This window comes from Penicillium vulpinum, assembly GCF_028829585.1.
Source record: "Penicillium vulpinum strain IBT 29486 chromosome Unknown utg000004l_segment0_segment0, whole genome shotgun sequence".
In the NCBI taxonomy this organism is placed as follows: domain Eukaryota; kingdom Fungi; phylum Ascomycota; class Eurotiomycetes; order Eurotiales; family Aspergillaceae; genus Penicillium; species Penicillium vulpinum.
Window position 1 is genome coordinate 104117 of NW_026643244.1, and position 22436 is coordinate 126552.

Genomic DNA, 22436 nt, shown 5'->3' on the forward strand with positions numbered 1-22436 from the left:
GAACTAGTTAAGGGCCATGAGAAAGACGGATGTCCGCACCGCAACGTGGACAAGAACTTGGTGAGGTAGTAGTTCAGGGCGGATCACCAGGGGGTGGGGCTCTGGTGTAAGAGTCTGAAAAGGCACAGGAACCTTCAAATAGTAAAAGGACTGGAAGTTGAGAAAGGAGAGATGATGGGGGGGGGGGGAAACAAAACAAGGTTGGGCTCTCGGGATCTTCGGGCGTATTCTATATTTTGCTCCAAAGTTGTTAGCTCTCTGTCTTACACGTACGGAGTACATTTCTTTTTAAGACTTAATTCTTTATATATCTTTCCTATATACGGAGTACAACATACATATGTAGGGGATTTGCTCAAAATTACCGAGATAATATGATTGTAATTGCCACATATGAAAACCGTGGCGATAACCCCAAAATGACATATCGTCTTCAAGATGTATAGTGTGCAATGTACTCCGCACTCCGTAGATGCAATGTAGGTAGGCGCAAATAGTACAGATAATCCAACTCCGCTTGGTCCTTCCCCCCCCCCCCCGGCCTATATGTCGTCACAGCGAATTGGCCTTGAAAATTGGACAATGGAGCCTCGGCTGGGGATGCTCGCACATGAACCAGGTTTCTCCAAAAATTCCCTAGATACGATCGTCGTCACTACTCCTTATAGAACATTATTTATATGCATAGTTAGTCCCTAGTAACCAACAGGAGAAGTGCAAAATGGTTTACTTTATTTTTTAACTCGCTTCAACTTTCTACTAGTTTGGAGTTGGTTTCCAAACAGCGAAATTGACCCTTCCATCTCCAGGTTCCCTGCTCGTACTCTGCTAGTACAAGTCTGCTAGTGGGCGTGATCTTTGTGAACTGAATCGGTTTGAGAAAAGCTGATTTCCTCGGGATATATCCACGTTTTGCTAGGATGGTATTCCTGTCCTCTTTTAAAAGATGAGGAACAGTAGTAAGAAGGGCCTCAAATCAGACCGCTCAGTTCTGTCAAAGGCCGAGTTGGGTAACAATGGAATCAGAGTATAAATGCCATGTGCAGCTTAGATCTGCCAGTGTGTGGGTTGTTCGTATGTGGTGTATTTGTATGTTTTGCAGGGAACAAGCACATATCCCGGTCGCATCGAGCCTAGGTTCGGAATTTAAGCCCATCATATCCTTCCATTTTGACCGGCTTCCTGCTTTTCATCTGCCGTGTCGGTCTCAGTCTGAGTTAGGTCAGGGACACTGACCCCTGCCAGACCTTCAATGACCTGGGGCAGAATAATGTCGCGGCGGAAGGTTTCCTCCTGGAGCAATCGAAGCGCGCGCAGTGTAGGGCCAGGGTGGGTGAGGAACTGAGAGTACTCTGGTGTCTTCCAGTAGGAGTAGAGATAGGCTAAGTAGGCTGCAAATGCCTGGGCGTCTGGCGAGGAGGAATCATCGTCATCGTCACCACGAGAGATACCCAGGAGATTTGGATATGTAACTGCCAGGTGTGATAGATAATAAGGGTTGGCAAGAGATGAGACGAATTCAAGTTCGAGAATAAAGCGCGGATTGGTCAGGCTTGGTCGATCCTCCATGGTGATGATGTAGAGAAGAGTGTTGAACTGCCAAAGGCTGGGGAGCTTCAAATGTGAGATTCTACGGATGACGATAGCGTCCATTGAGGTTATATGCAAATATCGAAGCAATGGAAATACAGATTTCAAGCTGAAGAAAGTCTCAATTTCAAAGTCGAATATTCTGATATGCAATAACTCAACTCTCATAGAATGTCCATATCCAAAAATATCCACAAGACCATTTCTTCTCGTCTGCCCTCCAGATTCCTCCGAATATAGTATACCCTCCTCCTTCTTCCCTCCTTCTTCCCACCTTCTTCTCAATCTCCTTCAACTTCGTTTCAATTTAGATCCACAAGGTAAGTTCTCCAAATCCCCGTCCTCCCTCAACGGGATCCTAGCGAAATGGTGAGTCAAGTAAGATACGTTCAACATCCTCGGCCCAACTTGAGTAGGGTATGGAAAAAGCCATGAAGTTGCCTTGTGCTGCTGATTCTTATTGACTGCTGATTCCTCCTTCCCCAAGGCTTATTTGAGGCCGAGGGTGGATATAATGTATACATTGAAGAGTTTTAACGAAGACTGGGCTATGGTGATAATACTATGTATATACATACCGGCAATTTTGGGGGATGGAGAACTCAATGCTCAATGATAGATAGATTCGGAGACGGTAACAATACACTTGCATGGTAAATGTTACTTCTTGAATATTCTAATAATCCTCAATGATCTAAAAAGCATGTATTTTTGCATCGATATCAGTCCAAGTGGTGGTGAGTGGCAGATAGAGGACTATGTAGCAATGAGGCTTTATTTGAGAGACCATCCACAGAGAGCAGTACATTGTCTTCTAATGGAGGATCAAGGGAATCAAAAGGAGCAAAATGATATCGCATGAAACATATATGCACGGCGCTTAGCTTGACGGTCAGTGCATAGTAGGAAACTCCATATTTATTATATCTGTGGTGGAATACATATATAGAATCGAGCAATAAGAGCATGGTCATTAATTTCTATGTCTAAGCGATACCTAGGTAGGCTGTACGATGCTCATTTGCCGGTCCCAGGGCGATGATGACCCGGTGTTATGAAACCTGTAGAAGTTCACAATAAGCGCCTGACATGGTCGTCAAATGTCATCCATGGATATCTGAGATATGACTGTCCGGTATGCTCTTACCAACAGAACAAGAATGAAACCGTGTTTGGACAACTAGTTCAATTATCATATCCTATTGAAAGCTACTGATATGAGGAACAGCAATGGGGGAAAAATACATGTTTCTGAAAGCAAGGCTGAAATTGAGATACAAGAAGAGAATAAACCTTGAAAAACTCCGAATCATAGCCATGATCTTAAGGTTTGAAGATCAGGGCATTTTGTTTCATGGCGGTTTGGAATCAGAAGTTTCGAAACATTCTATTCCGAAATATATGAACGCCATGTTGAACACCGTGTATTTGTCAGTGCTCGATGCTGGGTATTAACGCGTCGAATCATCCTTCCTCATTGAGGAGTTAGATGGTGAGATGGTGAGGGAATCATGAGATTGACATATTCTTGAGGTGCATCCGAGTGAAAAAGGCCCGCTGGTTACATCGATATATTTCCAGGGCAGGCTCAAGTCGCTAGGTGACTCAGTCGCTGGTCCGTCTTTCCGGCTTGGGTTTGCGCAGACTCTTCATCCGGTTCAAGAATCCACCACTACCAGGGTTAAGCTTTGACTCTTCATAAGGTCGGTCGTTGGTGATTTTGCGCTCCAATACAGTAGTTTGCTTAGGACTGCTGGACGATCGGAGCCGGCCGCCCCCAAGACGAGCTTCGATACTCGATCCCTTCTTGTCCCACTCTTCCTCGTATTCTTCTTCTTCAAAGTAGGGATTTCTCTCATTGGCTCTGGCCGATGTGGAATGACTGGAGCTCACCTGTGGCGGAGCGGGTGAGAAGTTATCAGGTGGAGAACTAATGCGGCCAGGTCCAGCAGCTCGTCCACGTAGTCGCTGAGCCAAGCTCTTCTTTCGTGAAAGGCCGCCATTCGGCTCCGGATTGTTTTCATTCTCGCTCTGACGACGTGCCATGGCAGATCGACTAGCCGGAGCTCCATCGAGGAAAGTACTAGTTCCCAGTCCCATAGTCTGTGGTCCGTGGATCGGGTCCACTCGGGCAGTGGGATCAACGACGCCCGTCTCAGCATTGCGGCGAGCAGCGGTGGAGAAGTCATTGTGACCTTCCTCCATCCTGCCATGGAAAAGGTTGAGATCGATGTTAGAGTTGTTGGGGCCTGAGCCGCCCAGAGCCATGTTGGTGGAACCTTTGGGGAAGGCTTGCATTGGCGCGGTACGCACGCCGCGGCGATTACGATGGGGATTACAGGCATCGAACGGTCCATCATGGTGGAACACTGTCATGATAGTTAGCATATGAGTCGGATACTCGTGAAAGAGAAAGAGAAAGAGAAAGAGAAAGGAAGAAACACCCCCGAAATACGTACTTCCAGTGCCATAGATACTTGTCACATCCAACTTATCAATGATATCAAGTCTTCGATCCTTGCGGCCCGACCGTGATTTTACATCTTTGCTACGACCCTCACGCTCGCGACGCCGTTCGCGTCGGCGCTTATCGTCGTCATCAAGGTCCAACAACTTCGAGCTTCGGTCCATTACCGAAGACTCTGAGTTCCGCCGGGCACGACGGGGCGCCTTGTCCTTGGCAGTTTGGGATGATGTAGGGGGATCGGCGAAAATGTCGAGCGGGTCTCTCTCTTTCGACTCTGCCGATCGTCCAGGTGGACGCTCCGAGCGGTCCCTTGGGGGTCTGTTGCGATTCGAGGCAGTGCGTTGGGTGGCATCAGATGCCACGGGTCGAGGACGATCTGGCTGGGGAGCAGGATTGAGGGAGAGAGACTCCTGTTAAAATATTAGACCTGATCTGAACACGTAGGTTCAATATTCGCAAACATACAAAGAGCTCCCGAGTATTGCTCGACATATTGTTCTTCTCGATCGGAGAGATCATGCTAACACCAGTCGACATGCCAGGGGCTGACTGCGGAGACATCGCCTCGGTGTCGTCTAAGAATGGGTTTGTAGAGCGTGGGCGTTCCGGACGGTTGTTTGATGAAATAGATCCAGGTGAAAGAGCGCGGTTTCGGAAGGGGTTATTGGAGCCAAAACTGGCCGCTGTTGGAGAAGCTTGGTGTTCTATTGCTGGCAAAGTTGCTTAAAATCAGTCACAGGTCTAAGAAAGCTATATTTTGGAGCAGAAAGTCAAGGGAATGTGTCATTTTAAGGATCAGGGGGTCCCAAACTATCAGCGGTAACGCATGAGATGTATCATGGGAAGTGCTTCAGGTTACGTACCTTGCGGGGCTAGCGATAAGCCAGGCGCATACCCAAGCGCTGGAGTGGCATTCATTGTGATGGGATATTTCAGCTCTGAAACAAGGTGTGGGTGGAGAGGCTGTTTGCGTTCAATGAGATGTCGCGTTAGGTGTCGCACGAATGCGGAAGAGAGTGACAGGAGGTATTGCTGAAACAGTGATGATCAGGGGGTAACAAAGAAATGGATATAGACCACTGCAAGTAAAACTGTTTAAATCAAAGCAGTGAAAGAGAGAAAGATAGAAAAAGAAAATAAGTTAAAGAGAGAAAGGAGGGGGGGGGGGCAAGGGGAACACGGGAGAGGCGAGCATACGTAAAGTGCCCAGTGATCGTCTCATTAGGGAAATAATACTCTGCTTTACGGTGGCCCTGTCGATCCTTTTTGTTTAATTTTTACAACATATTTATATGGATAGGTATATATATATCTATCTATGACATGTGTTGGGGTGTTCTTATACTTATTATGCTTGTTATGCTTGCGATGCTTATAATGCTTGTAACGTTTCTGATCCAACTTTTTTTTCCCTGAAGAATCCCCAGACTGGCTTTAATATAGCCTCAGGGGGCCAATCTAAACCAGGTTCCACTTTGGCATGTTGTGACAGTTGAAAAGGTACTAACTGCTATGTACAGGGACTTCAAAGGGACTCTCCAAAGGGACACCCCAGTTGAAGGGCATATTAGGAAGATTTCAAAATTCCTCGGTTACCAAAAATAGCGAAACATTCAGAATGACGTTCGCATTCCATATTGATGTCATCTTCTATTCCTGAAATGTGTGCATATACAACTTGATATCTTCTCGTTGGGTTACTTTCAACATCTCTAGGTCTTTCCATGGAGGTCCAGAGTGAAGGGCCCATCTGCCGAGTCAAAGGAGAAGGATACAACTCCAGTTCCCCTGAACACAGTGCCCAGCAGTCCACATGCATACCAACAGGTTGAAATAAAAGTTCTCATGAGCGGTGGCTGAATATGACCAATTAAATGATAGTCCCCGAGATTGCTCTATTTGCATGGATATAAAGCCCTCGAATTTGGAATATTATGCCAATCTTTCCAGACTGGCAGTTCGGCATCTAGTAATGCAGAGAAGTATTCGGTAGATATCGAACATTCCTCGGCTTGGAATGCGATCTCAAATGAGTTCATAAACTGAACAAAACATATCACTAAACTTGCATACACAGGCGAATTAGCTAACTATATTATTCAGATTGAACGGCAGAACAGACGTGTTCAACCCCTAGCCCCCTCGATGAATATGTCAAGGTAACCGTGTGACCACGTCAGATTTAAAGCTAGGGATCACACTGATAGACCGGTATCGGAATACTCTGTCCACTTGTACTTACTGCCCATGTCTCACACCGACCCGCAGCCTTAGGGATATCCGGATGTGGACGGAGGGTCCATAAGTCAGGTATCATATATAAAAGTTTATGTATGCGATAAGGTACGTAAGTAAAGCATTGGGCTTTCTGATGTGTCGTGTATCCATAGGCTTGTCAATATATAAATATACATAATAATGAGGAGTATTGTATTAAAACTATAATGGAGGGTTGAGAGGCGAGTTATATATGCTTTCAATTACGGAGAGCTGATATTGGACGGTGCAGTCTGCTTGCTACTTTATAGTCCAAGTCGACCCCATATACATAAACTCGAAATATCATTCATTATCGTATTCTGGCCCCATTCAAGAATGGAACCCCTGCCATAAACGAACGCCACACACAAAAAATGCAAACAAGATGGTATAAGGTACATAAGAAACCATGCAACTGGGGCATCCTAACAAACCTCCCCCCTCCCCACATCTTTCTTTTAGAAGGCTGTTCAATGAGCGGTGGAATTAGCCCGTGGCAAGTGAGGGTTTGAAACGGGGATGCCCGCACGGCGCTTAGATTGGGGCTTGGGTCTGGATAGTGTGTATCTGTGAGGTGGATATTAGTACTGGATTCCACTATGTAGATTCAAGGATTAAAAGAAACATACTTGGCAAATGCACGCGAGAGTGCCTTCTTGCAGCTGACCTTTTGACTGCCGATGAACGAATCCACAGTAACAGCAATGGCACGGTCAATGTCCAGTGAGGAGCAGTATTCTGACAAGCGCATTTTGCAGAAAGATTCGGCAATACGCATAATGGCTTCAAGGTGACGAACCTAGAAATTTCGAGTAAGAAAATTGTCAATGTATGGAAGGCGAAGAGATGACTTACTGTGATGGGGTACGCTCCAGTAGCAAGGGACTCGCGACGCATGTCTGCGAAGAGACGGGCAACCTTGTCCTGATCGATCTGGTAAAGTTTGGGGTGGCAACGCTCTCGGGCATACATAATATATTTCCGCAGGAGCTCTTGCGGGATCTCGCCCTCCTTCTCCTCCTCGGCTCTTTGTTTCTCAGCTGCACGTTTGGCGATCTCCTCTTGTGATGGGGGCAGTCTCTGGCCATCTCTGTTGATGCGGTACCCCTCGATGTCAATAAGATGGCCGTCGGTATCAACCAAGTCGCCCTTTTCGTTCCGGAGGGGACGGGCGGGGTTGGAACGGTGGTGTGACTCGATCACAAAATTGGCTAAGCGCTCATCCTCGACAGGGTCAACCAGATCACGCACCACACACAGAATATCGAAACGAGACAAGATAGGGTCCGTCAAGTCGACATTCTCTGAGAAGGGGATCGAGCTGTTGTACCGACCACCCTTTGGGTTAGCGGCGGACACGACAGCACAGCGAGCCTGCAATGTTGTCACAATACCAGCCTTTGAGATGGAAATGGTTTGCTGTTCCATGGCTTCATGAATAGATGTTCGATCCTGGTCGTTCATTTTGTCAAACTCATCGATAAGACAAACACCCCGATCAGCCAACACAAGCGCACCGCCTTCCAACGTCCATTCGCTCGTGAGAGGATCGCGGCGAACACTGGCCGTGAGACCGACGGCACTGGCACCCTGGCCAGTGGCAAACACGGCGCGGTGTGCCGTCTTCTCAACGAATTTGAGCACCTGAGACTTGGCGGTACCGGGGTCACCAAGAAGAAGAACGTTGATATCACCACGAATGTTCATCTTGCCCTGTGCCTGCTTGCTAACACCACCAAAAAGCGAAAGGGCAACAGCAGTCTTGACGTCCTGGTGGCCGTAAATACTGGGTGCCATAGAGCGAACAATCTTGTCCACAATATCAGGGTCACGGGAGAGGGCCCGAATTTCGCGCTCATCCTCTTCTGTCAGGTTGAAACCAGCCAGCTGGTCGTGTGCCTTGACCACATGGTTGGCCTCAATTACAGTGGCGAAAACTGGGAAGCCATTTTTGTTGTTCAGTTGAGCATCGTAGCTGTTGCGGTAGACGCCGGTAATCTCAATTTCATCACCGGGTTTGGCACTGTCGATCAGATCGGCAAGCAAAACGACTTCACGCTGCCGCGGTAGACGACCCGCGGGAACCGAGCCAGGCGACTCCTGCAAAGTCAACTTCTGGTAGTTGCGGTAGACAGTCTTTTCAGAATTGACAGTGAAGGGTCCACGCGACTGGCAGTTCTGACAGAACGAGATCTTTACTTCTGCACTAGCTTCTTGCTGGAACGGACCCAGGGTGATACCGCACTTCTGGCAGAGGAACATGACATACTTCAACTGCGGGAAGACACCAGTTCGACGAGTAACGACACCACCGACACGGATCAGGCAGTTGAGATGCGACTGACGCAGCTGGCGCAGGGTGTAAATGATCGGTACATCGGTGATACGGACGTGGATCTCGTTGTGAATATCGTGATACTGTGGGTAATGGAATAGAGTAACGTCGAGCGCAACCTGATCAAATACCTTCAGGACTTCGGTGGGCTCGTTAGCGAGGAAGTACGACAGAGCTGCCTTAGTCTCGCTGAGGTGGGCGTAGGACACTTCAAGTGAAGCGGAGTTCACCTCACCCAGTGTCTTGATTCGGTTACCGTAAACAGACTGACCGGTAGGATCGATGAACTCTGTCAGGAAGGCCTTGAATTCGCGATAGATGGAGCGAAGGACTTGGGGCTGGGTTACCCAGTCCGTAATGTTAGCTGCCTTTACGTCTGCCAGTTCCTCCAATGACAACTCTTCCATGCCCTCGTCGGCCATGTCAATATCTTCACGGTCTTCGTCGTAATGGTGTCTGCGTCGTCGGGGTTGGCGCGACAGGTCCAATTCCATATCGTCATCATCTTGTAAAAAGGCGGCAGGCATGCGACGCCGACGTGCTAGTTCACGATCTCTTTGGTTCAGGCGAGCATCCAACTGCCGACGAGTTGCGGTATCGATTTCATCATGGTCTTCGTCATCATCGATGTATCCTTCATTTTCATAGCGGTCTTGCGCTGCGTCGCGATAATCGCGCTCGAAGTTGTCGCCGAAAAGGTCAATACCATCCTCGTCTTCGGCCAATTCATCAATATCATCAATATCCTGCACAAGACCTCTATCCTCGTCCTCATCTTCATCTCCCATGTCGAAGGGGATCGGAGGAGGGGACGAGCCTAAAGCGGTAGCTGCACATGAAAATCGTCAGTCTCAAATCCATGCAACTTGGACAAAGAAGCAAACATACGACTGGAAGGAGGTAATGGTGCCGGGGAGGACATGTCATCTTCTCTGTCTCTCTTACGAGTGTTAGCCCTCGGGCCACGGTTAGCAGCCGAGTCGCTGGCTCGGAGCGGACTGTAGGTGCATTAGCTTTTTAAGTGCAGAAAATTCAGGAGTAACACTCACTCCATTGTGTGGATTTTTCAACTAGAAAATTTGAAAGGAAAAATAAAATGAGCAATGGCTAGAGATTATGAGTATGGATGAGTGGTGTGGATGTTTCGGAGGGGGTGGTTTTTTTTTTCTCGAATGTGTGGTAGCGTGGTTGATAGAGTGAATGAAGGGAGGGAGAAGGGGCGGCAAAGTTGAGTTGTGCAGTAAGTCGCGTGTTGGACGCGACGCGTTTCAATTAAGCCCCGATTGGGAAGGTGGGCCTCCACGTTCCTTAGATTCACACGTTCTCCTAGTTCCTTTTCTATATTTCACCATTGTTTAATTAAAAGTGTTTTGGGAATATGCTTACTCCGTTGGTAACAAAATAAAACAAAAATATAAGAATAAAAATAAAATCACAAAAGCAATCAATCATAAGATTATGAAATAAAAAATAATGATCGACGCAGGGATCGAACCTGCGACCTTCTGTGAAACTCCAACATATTTAATGTAAGACAGACGCCTTAACCACTTGGCCAGTCGATCTCAGGGCGAAGGAATGTCAACCAGGGCAATTTGTCAACAAAGGATTTCTGTACAGATTCGGCTGGTAAGGTAGTATGTACTCCCGATTTTAGCTGGGCATTCATAGCACAATTATGGATCTTGGGTTTGGCACTATACGTGGAATAAGGCAAGATCTAGGGTCCACAGTATTGAGGAATGACATCCAAGGTAAAAAGCATGTAGGCCGGCTCCTTGAAAGCACCCCATTCAATCAGTGGTTCTGACTTGCGCAAAAGAGCCAGGGTCATTATGATATTAAAGAGAACGACGCATGCACCTGACAGCCCATGGAAATACCGATTGCTTATTTATCTGATTATTAGATATAAAAATCGGGTGTGTCTGAACTCCACGGGTCGACTCAACGATTTTCGGGATACACAAACTGTTGCTCACTATTGAGTTCGAAAACCAAGCTCGTCTGCTTCCAAGTCAAACTCGACTGACATCATCAAGTCGACATTAGAGTAGGTCAGAAACTAAATAGATAGATGATTGAGGTTCTAGAATGGATTAAGTACAATAGTTATCTATCCTTGGCGCACCCAGGCAGCAAGACCTCGCTGGCTTTCCTGCTTGCATTGAGTCAGATCTCTCTCTTTGTCCACATAGAGCTATATAACTACAATATAAGAGCTCTATGGCAGCAGGTAGATCATTACACACATTTATTCTTGCCTCATCTCCTAGAGATGTAGGGTGTACGTCCATTAGTCCCCAACCTCAGGAATACGGCCGAGTCCTTTCTTTTCGGTCGTTACCTTCCAACGCCAGCCACATATTCCGATTTTATACGACCTGCATGTTTCGCTTGCAGCCCATGGATCATAGTGTATAATTGGAGGCACCAATTAGTGGGCCGATGTCGACCGTTGATATCGCTCTCTCCACTAGCACATATCAATGACCAGGATCGGCTTCATCTACATGTCTAGCGTCTACGAGTGCTTATTCGACTTTAGAGAAAACACATGAGGGGAATTGTATGTGGTAGAGGCGGAGGTTATCGTGTGACGGGCATCGTAGGCGATGTGGGGGGGGGGGGGGGGAAGTAATATGAAATAACTTGCAGGAATAAGGCAGCTCGCTTTTTCACAATATCCCTTTTGCTCGCTCTACTGCAACTATGATCGTACATTGAACTTATAGTTATTAATGATGGAGCTTCTAGGCCTCGAAAGGATGAGGTGATATGGGAAAAATACCTTGTGTATCTAGACCGCCATGCTGTGGTTGGCATCTGCCGGCAGAAACTTTGAGTAATGTCGCGACGCCAGTCACCACGTCGCGTCGTTTTCAACACATCACCTTGACACTCATGACTCTCAGGCCTTTTGTTAGTTGCCGCTTTCTACGACAAGGACACAGATAAAAACCTAACAATGGATGCCCCGCACTCGGTTGTTGCTCAGCTCACCGAGGATGCTCGTAGCGAGAGCATGGGCTCTCAGAATTCCCAGACCGCGAAAGAGTATGACGCATTCCCCTAATACTCCCCCCCCACATTAGGAAAGTGATCATATTAACTCAATCTAGGTTTATTGAGTCCCAGCTTCAGCTAGAGGCAGATGCGCGCGAGGCTCTTCCTTATGTGAGTGTCTCATTAACGTAGGTGGCGCGCGACTCGCTCCCTAGCTGACCTATTGAATTTAGGCCTTCGACTCTTGCACATATGATCTTGGACCATTGCGACAGGTCCTCTTTGCATGTCTTACCTGCAATCCTCCTCCTACTGACTCCAACGAATCCTATACCCCCGCGGCTGTCTGTTACTCGTGCTCGATCGCTTGTCACGGCGAGCACACACTAGTCGAGCTCTTCAACAAGCGCAACTTTATCTGTGATTGCGGAACCACCCGTTTACCATCATCATCATGCTGCACACTCCGCGAGGATCCCACAACCGGAAAGAAGGGTGTGCACTCCCAAGAGGCTGCGGCTAGTAACACATACAACCATAACTTTCGCAATCAGTTCTGTGGTTGTGGCGAACAGTACGATGCATCTTCAGAAAAGGGTACAATGTACCAGTGCCTGGGACTTGGCACCGTCGAGACCGGGGGCTGTGGCGAGGACTGGTGGCACCCGGAGTGTTTGATCGGCTTGTCGCGTGATTGGAATAAGGCTGCCCTCAAGGCCAATGGACTGGGTGGCGGTGATGCAACCAATGAGGCTTTAGTCGAGGATGAAGAAGATTTGCTCCCACCTGGGTTTCCCGCAGAGGATGATTTTGACCATCTGATTTGTTTCAAATGCATCGACTCTAACCCCTGGATCAAGCCCTATGCGGGCACCCCTGGATTCTTGCCGCCAGTTTTCCGGGAAGGTGGACTCAAGAAGGCCTCAAATGTGGCCGGGGGCCTCTCTGAACCAGCCGCTGAGCCCAAGGAGACCGAACCTAAGGATCAACAGAAGCCCGAACACTCAAAAAAGCGCAAGGCAGATGACGAGGGGCCCACCGAAGGAGAGCCTGTTACCAAGAGAAATAAAGAAGAGGAAGAAGAAGCTTCTGTCGAGGACCAGCCATCGAATGCCATGAAGGAAGAGGAGCGTACTAAGGAAGGAGTTGATACTCCTACAAAGCCCTCCGCCCCCAAGCATACCGAGCTTCCCAAGTCTAGCCCGATGGAATCTTTCTCTCTTTTTGCCTTGGATGATTTCCATAGTCAACTGTGTCGTTGCGTGGAGTGCTTCCCCAACCTTGTTCCTCACCCTCAGCTCCGCGAAGAGGAAGATACATATGAACCTCCCATGTCTGACGACGGCCAGACTAATGGTGCCGCAAGTGTTGGTACAGGCAGCATCTACGATCGCGGCGAGGCGGCACTAAACAACATGGATCGAGTACGCGCCATCGAGGGCGCAATGGCATACAATCACCTGCGTGACAAGTTGAAGGTGTTCCTGCAGCCTTTTGCTGAGAGTGGACAGGCTGTCAGTGCAGACGATATCAAGGGCTACTTTGAGGCGCTGCGTGGTGATGAGCAGGGCATCAAAGATGCCGCCAATCACGCTTCCACTGTGAGTGGTGACGGCAAAGATGACACTGACGGAGACAAGCGACACGAACAGAATAATGGTAAGTGACTACCAGCCATTTTTCTGATTTCTTGATAATAATCGCTGACTCTTTGCTTTGATGGCAGGGTACTGATTATCCCTTTACGCAACCCTTTTCATCTTTTCGGCGTTCTTATCATCGGCAGGCTTGGGGGTTTCGGAATGGTTCAACATGTACGATTGCGGATATGGGATTGGGAAATGGGAAATTCTAAGTATGAGTACAAATGGCGCATCCTATGCAATTGAAATGATCACTACATATCTAGTAGAGCTTGAATGACTCCTTCACTTTCACAATACAAAATACGTAAGGGTCTTGTAGTTTACAGGGCTGAATGGCCAAGACCAAATCTCACGCAAATTATCTTGATGCAACTTCGCTAGTTATTGTAACGCTAACACTGAATTAAATATATGATGTGGGTGGATACCATGGCCAGCCTGTCCACCCGCAAAACATGATCAACACAAATATGCAGCAAGCAAATGAAAAGATTATTCTTTAAGGCGTTTGGAAGCCCTCATCAACGAATCATCTTGCAGTCCACTTCGTTTGGTGCCAGGAAGACTGCCGGTGCGAATATCGTTGTCATCTTGGGTGACTCGACGGTGTGGGTATTTGCCCTCGATGCCCTCGAAGCAGTTGCCACTGATAGGGCCCCCGTTGGTAAAGTACGGGTGCTCAAGGGCTTGCTCGGCGGTGATCCGCTTTATTGGGTCATATTCAAGCATACGCGACAGAAGATCGAATCCATCTGTACCAGGAGTGCCGGCACTGGAGGTGGACGTGTATCCACCGTTTTTCAAACAGCTCTGGTACCAGCCTTCAAGATTAGAGCCGCGATGGAAATGTGAAGGTTGGCGGTGGAGCACCAGGGATTGGAGTTGGGAATATTCGGGCATAGAGGCTAGACCTGGCCAGGACTCTTTGCGGGGAAGACCGAGAATTTCGACGATTTTCATCATCTGGTTGCGTTGGAAGGGGACTGTTTTCTTGCTGTCCATTTTGGCTTCCTCGCCTTTGAAGATTGGCCGTAGCGAGAGTAGTTCGGCGAAGATGCATCCTATTGCCCACATATCGACGGCAGGAGTATAGTGTCGACTCCCCATGAGCAGCTCGGGTGCACGGTACCAGATTGTGACGACGACTTTGTCGCCGGAGAACAGGGAGTTGAGTGGCTTGTAAAACAGACGAGCTAGTCCCAAGTCGCCGATGCGAATAGCACCGCTTGAGGTGACGAGAATGTTGGCTGGTTTCAAATCACGATGCAGGACCCAGTTGGTATGAAGATAGAGCAGTCCATTCAACAACTGGAACATGATACAGCGGACCATGGGTGCGGGGATAGCATGTCGCTGAGGCTGGGTATGATGATGAATGATCTGGAGCAAATCATGCTCTGTATATTCAAATACCATGAAGATGCACTTGTCCTCCAGAATGATCTCTTCTAGTTGGACAACATTGGCATGTGAGAGTTCAGTGCACAATGCCATTTCACGGATGGCCGATTGTGACAAACCCGTGTACTGGATCGTTTCACCTTCCTTATCGGGCTTGAATCTGGGTGAGGTTAGAATGAAGAAGAAATCAAATGCTATAGGGCTTCTTACTTCTTGATTGCAAACTCCCCTTTCTTGCCATTTTTACCAACAGCCTTGTACACTCGGCCATAGGTACCGCTGCTGATGAAGCCTACTATATTATACCGATCTCGGACCCGGACTTTGCTGGTATAACCACCGGGTCTTCTTGATTCAATGGCATCTGTGTAAACCCCGGTTAGCATATTCCGTTTGCAAGCTTGAGAATCGAATGCGTTGGCGAGGATCCCTTCCAGTTGCAAACTCGCACCACAGAGACAAGATCATCACAGAGAATCAAAGGGAAAAAGTTACCACGAGAATAGAATCCTCCAGAATTCAAGAAAGGGAAACCTTTTCCAAACATGATGGAATAGAAAGAGACAAGGCGTTACACCAAGGAATCACGATTAATCAGACTCAAGGAAGATATATAATTACCATCGACAGTAGCCTGGAGACTCCGTTTCAAGTTACCGACTCTTGTTCGTGAGAGAGAGCCGGAGGAAGAGGGCGGGTTTGTCAGACTCATTTGTGGATCAGAAGGGGGTGATGTTGTCACTCCATTGGTGGAGAGATACCCTTCTCCACGATTACCAGTTCTTTCAATATAAAACAAGAGAAAGATTAGAAGAGAGATATTACATAGGCATTTGTCTGAATTATACGACGAGTTCACCTGGACAGCCCGGGGCCCGAGTCAACGCTTAGTCAGATCACATGCCGTGTAGCTTCAACTTCATGTAGCTTCAACTTCATGTAGCTTCACTTCTTTAGCTCTTCAACTATTTAAGTCATCTCTGAATCGTGAGGACTCTATCTGCTAAATTTAATGTGACTTTTGACTACCTAGGCAGACCTTTCTCGTCTTACCAACTTGACCTCAGATCATCTTATCTCTACCACAATCGGCAAACGTCATATTAAGCTCCAGCCCCTCTTAACGTACCTTCAACCTGTCCGGGGGTCTTCGATCTACCCAGAATTTGTCTCACGATGGTTTTGGGCACATCGGGCCGGTCGAGGGTTACCCCGTACCTGATATATCTCGTGTTTGTTGTTACGCTTGGTCCACTTCAATTTGGCTTCCACCTGGTACGATATCCATCCATATTTACTAAACATTACTGATACGTGGATTACTCAGGCAGAGCTCAATGCCCCCAAAGACGTGATAACATGCGAACGTAAAGGACTTCATTCTTCGGATATCAATTTCCATGGTCTACCGCAATGCTTCCCTATGACCCCATCGCAATTCGGCCTCGTCTCTTCGATCTACACCTTAGGTGGCTTGCTTGGAGCCCTGCTGGCAGGACCCATCGCGACCAAATACGGACGCCTTCTTGCATTACGAGCGACCACGGTGTTTTTTATTCTAGGGCCTGTGGCAGAGACACTTGCGCCCGTGATTCCCATCTTGAGTCTTGGTAGATTCCTCTCTGGAATTGGCTCTGGTGCTGCAATCGTAGTTGGTCCTATCTACGTTTCGGAAGTTGCTCCTCCCAGTGCTCGTGGTCTCTTCGGTGCCTTCACCCAGATTATGACCAATGTTGGTATTCTGTTGACACAATCTCTGGGATACTTCTGGAGCGATGCAAGCTTCTGGAGACTCATACTAGCTGTGGCCGGAATTATCGGGGCCCTGGAGCTTTTGGGACTGTTTCTGGTACCAGAAAGTCCTGCATGGCTTGCAGAACATCAAAAGACCAGTCAGGCACGCCGGGTCCTGCAGCGCATCCGCGGTCCAGATGCCGACATTGAAGCGGAGATTGCGAGCTGGAGGACCTCAGACGCCCCTGCATCTGGCGAGGAAGAATCCTTGCTGTCTTCCTCTCCCGGCGACACCCCGCCTCAGAAGCATATAGTCACGTTTATGGATGTTGTCAAAGATCCCTACTATCGCCCCGCTATTATTGCCGTGGTTGGTGTGATGGTTGCCCAGCAACTCACCGGAATGAACAGCATTGTTATGTACAGCGTGTCTTTACTACAAAGCATCTTACCAACGACTGCTGCATTACTCACGGTGATGATATCTATCATTAATCTCGTGGTCACGTTGGCGTGCTCTCCACTGCCCGATCGCATTGGCCGAAAAACGTGCCTAATGTTGAGCATCTGCGGCATGGGCTGCAGTTCTATACTTCTCGCGATAAGTATCTACATGAACGCTAAGGTATTGACGGCTATCGCTGCCTTACTTTTTGTGGCATGTTTTGCGATCGGACTGGGCCCGGTCCCCTTCATCCTCGCGTCCGAGCTTGTTGGGCCCGAGGCTGTCGGTGCGGCACAGAGCTGGGCGCTGGGCGCCAACTGGATTGCAACCTTTATGGTGGCACAATTCTTCCCAGTACTCGATGATGCTCTCGGTGGTCGTGGAAAGGTATACTGGGTGTTTGCGGCTATGGCTGGGTTGTTTGGTGGCTTCATCTATCGATATGTGCCGGAGACCAAGGGCAAAGCTCATGCGGACGAGGTTTGGGGACGCACAGACCGACGACAAGACTGATTTTATCTCCTTTTTCTACATTGTAGACAGCCCTGGAGGTCTCCGAATTCCATAGCATTCCATAGCATTTCATAGCATTTTATAGCATTTCATAGCGTTTCTATAATTCCTAGATTATCGTACAATATACTATCTGGAGTACATAGTAGGACTCAATATTTGTATAGGATGCGGGGTACTGCATATCTTTTGCATGCCTTACATTGCATACATATTCTTTTTATTTTTAACAAAAAAACAAAGAGATACATGTTCAGGGATCTCCAAGTACACAATAGGCATCCATTTTTCACTTAATAACTTGCGGTGTGGAGAGTCTTGACGTCCCCTATTGCCCCCAATTGTGTTTCTTCCACTTTTCCCCTCTACGTTTCTCTACATTTCTGTTGAGATCTTTATTTATCTTTCGACACAAATGTGTATGTGACTAAATCCCTGTTTTGAAAACGAAAGAGAAACTTGGAAATTACAGTGGATAAGGTCATTTCTTGGCCTGCGATCGACCCGAAGAGACACCCAGCGGATATCGTCGATCAACTCTGGGGTCTCTCTTAAACGTCAATTGTGTTGACTAGGGGGCAAGCCACCCCTCCCAACACTTTTTTTTAACCCGCTTTCTTTCTTCTTTTTTTCCTCTCTTCTCATTTTTGTGTCCCATCCCGCAATGGTCCGGTTGGCACTACCCCAACGCTTAAGCTCGCACCTGTCCGCCAGGAGCGCGTCGTCGACTCCCGGCCAGAGCAGGAGCACCAGTCCTTTGCGATCGTCGGAAACCAAACCTCTGCTGCTCAAAGTCTCAGTAATCCGGGTAAGTACTGAAAAAAAGGAATTGTGTAACCTTTTCTGTTTTTATGGACTTCCTGGCTGATTCGAATGGTTTCATTAGGGACGCAATCTCGCAGCCAAAGATCGAGGTGGCACGAGCGACCCAGTGAGCACCCCTCCAACAAAGACAATTCAAACCGAGGCCGCTTACATGTTATACAGTATTTGGTGGTTACATTAGGAGATGCGAGGCAATCAACACCAACCATATTCAAGACCCTGAACCCGGAATGGAACGTCTCGTTCGATATGCCCGTAGTGGGGGTACCGCTGTTGGAGGCTATCTGCTGGGACCATGACCGCTTCGGCAAGGATTACTTGGGTGAGTTTGATATTGCTTTGGAGGACATCTTCGCCGATGGCCAGGTGAATCAACAGGTGGGTGGAGGGACACGTTGCTCGGTCAATTGGGGGCTCGTGCTGACTTGATTCTCAGCCCAAATGGTACACTCTGAATTCCAAGCGGAAGACATCCAAAAGGAAGGACAGCACTGTATCCGGCGAGATCCTGCTGCAGTTCTCGCTCGCCGATTCTGCGAACCCCGCTGCCACGCCGCCGGACATATACCGCAAGTTCAAGAAATTGGTATACTCGGGCGATGAGGATGATCAGATCCCCCCCGCTGATTTCGAGGACTTGGAACGGGACGATGAGACCTCCGATGAGCCTGATGACCCGGCAGGTGGTCCAGAAGTGGGGGAAAAGCGCCGTCGGCGACTTCGGCTGGCTCGCTTGAGACGCAAGTCCCTGGCAGCTCGTGCATACCAATTCTCAGGCGCGGGGACTGGAGTTCATGGCATTGTTTTCATGGAAATTGTTCGGGTGACCGATCTGCCCCCTGAACGAAATGGTATGGATTATCCTCGTGCATGCAAAACGCCAGATGTTAATTATGCTATAGTAACGCGGACATCGTTCGACATGGATCCTTTTGTCGTGACCTCTCTCGGAAGGAAGACCTTGAGAACTCCTGTCATCCGCCATAACCTGAACCCGGTGTATCATGAAAAAATGGTGTTCCAGGTGATGCGGCACGAACAGTCTTATACCATCAGCTTCAGTGTGATAGATCGAGACAAGTTCTCGGGGAATGACTTTGTTGCTTCAGCGGGGTTCCCTCTGCAGAATCTTGTTCAATCCGGCCCAGAAGCAGACCCTGAGACAGGATTGTATCAGTTTGTAGAGGATTTGGAGGAAGCTGACCCCACTACAGCTGCCAAGCTTGGTACGCGTTCTGGAGTTAGCCCTTCGAGATCTGGAATCAGTCCCTCGAACTCTTCATCAAGTCTCTCCAGAATGGCTCGGCCTATATTAAGGACGCGTCACTCCGCCACTGCGGCCTCAAGCCAATCAATGCTCGAAGCGCCAGTACCGACTCTCCTTGCACCCTCTTCCCTCCCAGATGAAGGAATTCCAGAAATGGCTAGTTCTAGCTCATTACAGCTGGCCTCCACACTGAATATGTATGATGGCGAGTCAGCCCCGCCACCTGACAAGGAAGGCTTCAGATCTTATACTATACCCCTCATGCTCAAGAATAGAGAACGGTGGGAAGACAAGCATTCGCCAGAGCTGCATGTCAAGGCAAAGTACCTGCCATACAGTGCTCTCCGACAGCAGTTCTGGAGGTTGATGCTTAAGCAATATGACGCTGACGATAGTGGTCGCATTGACAAGGTGGAGATGACGACAATGCTTGACACTCTCGGTTCGACGCTAAAGGAGTCGACAATCGACAGCTTCTTCGAACGCTTCAGCGCAGAGAACGAGTCCAATGAAACTGATGACCTGACATTCGACCAGGCGGTGTTTTGTCTGGAGGACACGCTTCAAACCCTACAGAAGAGAAATTCAATAGCTGCTCCCAGGGCGCCTTCGCTTCCTCTGTCAAATGCTGGAAGCCAAGATAGTGAGCCATCTAGCAGCGACGAGCATATTTTGGAAACCAACATCACTGCTTCTTCCAACAGCAATCCCCAGAAAACTTCTATTCCAACCCTGTCCAGTGAGGATCAATCTAGCTCCGCTGACGAGTACCTCCAGCCCGATGATCTCGCAGATGAAAGGGGCGAGGAGCATGTCATCGAAATTCGCGAGTGCCCACTTTGCCACCAGCCACGTCTTGCGAAACGCTCTGATGCGGATATTATCACGCACATTGCTACGTGTGCGAGTCAAGACTGGCGCCAGGTTGATAACTTAGTAATGGGTGGCTTTGTGACTTCCAGCCAGGCACAGCGCAAGTGGTACTCCAAAGTTATCACAAAAATCTCATATGGTGGATACAAACTCGGAGCGAACTCGGCCAATATCCTTGTTCAGGATCGCATCACAGGTCAGATCAACGAGGAACGCATGAGTGTCTATGTACGACTAGGAATCCGGCTGCTGTATAAGGGCATTAAAAGCCGTGATATGGAAAAGAAGCGAAGTATGCAACCTTTAAACCCAACTGTATCTGTCCGACGAAACGATCTATTCGCTAACACATTCTACCAGTCCGCCGTGTGCTGCGCTCTTTGAGTGTCAAACAGGGTCGCAAATATGACGACCCAGCCTCGGCATCTCAGATCAAGGACTTCATCAATTTCCACCAGCTGGACATGTCCGAAGTCCTGATGCCCCTGGAGAAGTTCCGGACTTTCAATGAATTCTTCTATCGTGCACTCAAGCCTGACGCCCGTCCGTGTTCAGCCCCCGATGAGCCTAAGATTGTTGTGTCTCCCGCCGACTGTCGCTCAGTGGCATTTGACCGCTTGAGCGATGCAACCAGCATCTGGGTCAAGGGTCGTGAGTTCTCAGTTGAACGATTGTTGGGCAATGCTTACCCAGAGGATGCTGCTCGATACCGAAATGGTAGTGTCGGCGTGTTCCGTCTGGCCCCTCAAGATTACCACCGCTTCCACATCCCCGTAGATGGAATCATGGGTGAACCCAAGACCATCGAAGGCGAGTACTATACGGTGAATCCCATGGCGATCCGGTCTGCCTTGGACGTCTACGGTGAAAATGTCCGCATTCTCGTCCCCATTGATTCTGTTGAGCATGGCCGAGTTATGGTTGTTTGTGTTGGTGCCATGATGGTCGGCAGCACGGTCATCACCCGGAAAGCCGGCGAGAAAGTTTCACGGGCTGAGGAGCTAGGATATTTCAAATTCGGTGGTAGCACCCTTTTACTGCTCTTTGAAGAGGGCAAGGTCAATTTTGACAGGGATCTGGCGGACAACTCCAAAGGTGCTCTTGAGACTTTGGTAAGAGACGAACCTTTTTTTTCTTTTTCCCTACTTGATCAATTGCAAGCTAACACTCCTTTCTCATTTAGATCCGAGTCGGCATGTCGGTCGGACACAGCCCAGATATTCCTCAGTATGAACCTGATATGCCCAAGAAGGCGGAGAATATCACTGTCGAGGAGATGCAAGAAGCCAAACGGCGCATCGAAGGTAGCCTGGCACCACCAAGCAAGGCCTCCACCTTACTCAAGTCGGTCCAATGATCCGTCTTTTTTTTTCACTCTGGAGTGGATAGGGCTCAACTCCCACTACTCTTTCTCACTGAACATATTGTTTTTCAACATTGGTGTTGGGGGTTATTTTTGTATTCTGGTGAAAACATCATAGCGTTTATCTAACAGCATTTGCGCATTGCGAGGATTGGGGGGTAGAAGAGATAAGAGAGTACTGAATTTTAGAGCTAGCCATACATTAACAGCGCTTCAATATTTTCCAATCAAAGTAGCAAAAGCAGTAAAAGCAACTTTGAAGTATAACCGGCGATCTCAAAATAGACTAGCGCGGTCCCCACGCGCCCGACCAAAACAACCGCGTGCGAGAATCTAACCCACCATTCACACCCCAACTTGCTGCTCCCTTGCGTGTCTTTTTCGCGATTGAGTTAAATAAGTCGCCTATTCTACTGCTCTTTATTTGCAATCTTAAATTGGGACGCGACCCGCGCCTAACACTCCGCGGAGCCGACTGACCCAACCACAACGCAACCGTACCACCAAACCTACACACACGTCAAGCACCCATTGAACAACAGAGCGTCAGGTTTGGAAATACCGAATCAAGCTGGATCGGCTGTCTAAAGGGAATTAATACGAGTCCGGCATTCATAAGCACACGAGAGTCGCGCTTGCTGTTTCTCCAGGAAGCCTCTTTAACCAGGAGTACCTTACTGGAGAACAGGACACCGCGAATCGACTAGTCGAG

At 48.4% G+C, this 22436-nt stretch overlaps 7 protein-coding genes across 7 annotated transcripts; 3 read left to right on the forward strand and 4 right to left on the reverse strand.

The window, feature by feature from the left end:
* Window positions 1-1155: 1155 nt before the first annotated feature.
* N7479_008588 (mediator of RNA polymerase II transcription subunit 31) lies at window positions 1156-1653 on the reverse strand (the record flags this gene model as incomplete). Its single annotated transcript, XM_057256281.1, has 1 exon — window positions 1156-1653. One exon carries the CDS (start codon window positions 1651-1653, stop codon window positions 1156-1158), a length of 498 nt encoding a protein of 165 aa, XP_057103739.1.
* A 1542-nt stretch (window positions 1654-3195) lies between these two features.
* N7479_008589 (Pal1 family protein) lies at window positions 3196-4975 on the reverse strand (the record flags this gene model as incomplete). Its single annotated transcript, XM_057256282.1, has 4 exons — window positions 3196-3959; window positions 4050-4467; window positions 4523-4767; window positions 4921-4975. The coding sequence occupies 4 exons, from the start codon at window positions 4973-4975 to the stop codon at window positions 3196-3198; spliced, it is 1482 nt and encodes a 493-aa protein (XP_057103740.1).
* Window positions 4976-6786: 1811 nt separating this feature from the next.
* Window positions 6787-9705, reverse strand: N7479_008590 (MCM DNA helicase complex subunit MCM2; the record flags this gene model as incomplete). Its single annotated transcript, XM_057256283.1, has 5 exons — window positions 6787-6883; window positions 6946-7115; window positions 7172-9480; window positions 9540-9649; window positions 9701-9705. The coding sequence occupies 5 exons, from the start codon at window positions 9703-9705 to the stop codon at window positions 6787-6789; spliced, it is 2691 nt and encodes an 896-aa protein (XP_057103741.1).
* Window positions 9706-11619: 1914 nt separating this feature from the next.
* Window positions 11620-13324, forward strand: N7479_008591 (putative metaphase-anaphase transition protein (Mlo2); the record flags this gene model as incomplete). Its single annotated transcript, XM_057256284.1, has 3 exons — window positions 11620-11708; window positions 11774-11828; window positions 11891-13324. 3 exons carry the CDS (start codon window positions 11620-11622, stop codon window positions 13322-13324), a joined length of 1578 nt encoding a protein of 525 aa, XP_057103742.1.
* A 471-nt stretch (window positions 13325-13795) lies between these two features.
* On the reverse strand, window positions 13796-15416 carry ssn3 (cyclin-dependent serine/threonine protein kinase SSN3; the record flags this gene model as incomplete). Its single annotated transcript, XM_057256285.1, has 3 exons — window positions 13796-14864; window positions 14915-15068; window positions 15326-15416. The coding sequence occupies 3 exons, from the start codon at window positions 15414-15416 to the stop codon at window positions 13796-13798; spliced, it is 1314 nt and encodes a 437-aa protein (XP_057103743.1).
* Window positions 15417-15880: 464 nt separating this feature from the next.
* On the forward strand, window positions 15881-17396 carry N7479_008593 (putative MFS glucose transporter; the record flags this gene model as incomplete). The annotated part of the gene is made up of 2 exons (XM_057256286.1): window positions 15881-15979; window positions 16032-17396. 2 exons carry the CDS (start codon window positions 15881-15883, stop codon window positions 17394-17396), a joined length of 1464 nt encoding a protein of 487 aa, XP_057103744.1.
* Window positions 17397-18060: 664 nt separating this feature from the next.
* On the forward strand, window positions 18061-21718 carry N7479_008594 (putative phosphatidylserine decarboxylase Psd2; the record flags this gene model as incomplete). The annotated part of the gene is made up of 7 exons (XM_057256287.1): window positions 18061-18204; window positions 18283-18327; window positions 18384-18599; window positions 18658-19072; window positions 19124-20653; window positions 20722-21473; window positions 21545-21718. 7 exons carry the CDS (start codon window positions 18061-18063, stop codon window positions 21716-21718), a joined length of 3276 nt encoding a protein of 1091 aa, XP_057103745.1.
* Between the last annotated feature and the right edge of the window lie 718 nt (window positions 21719-22436).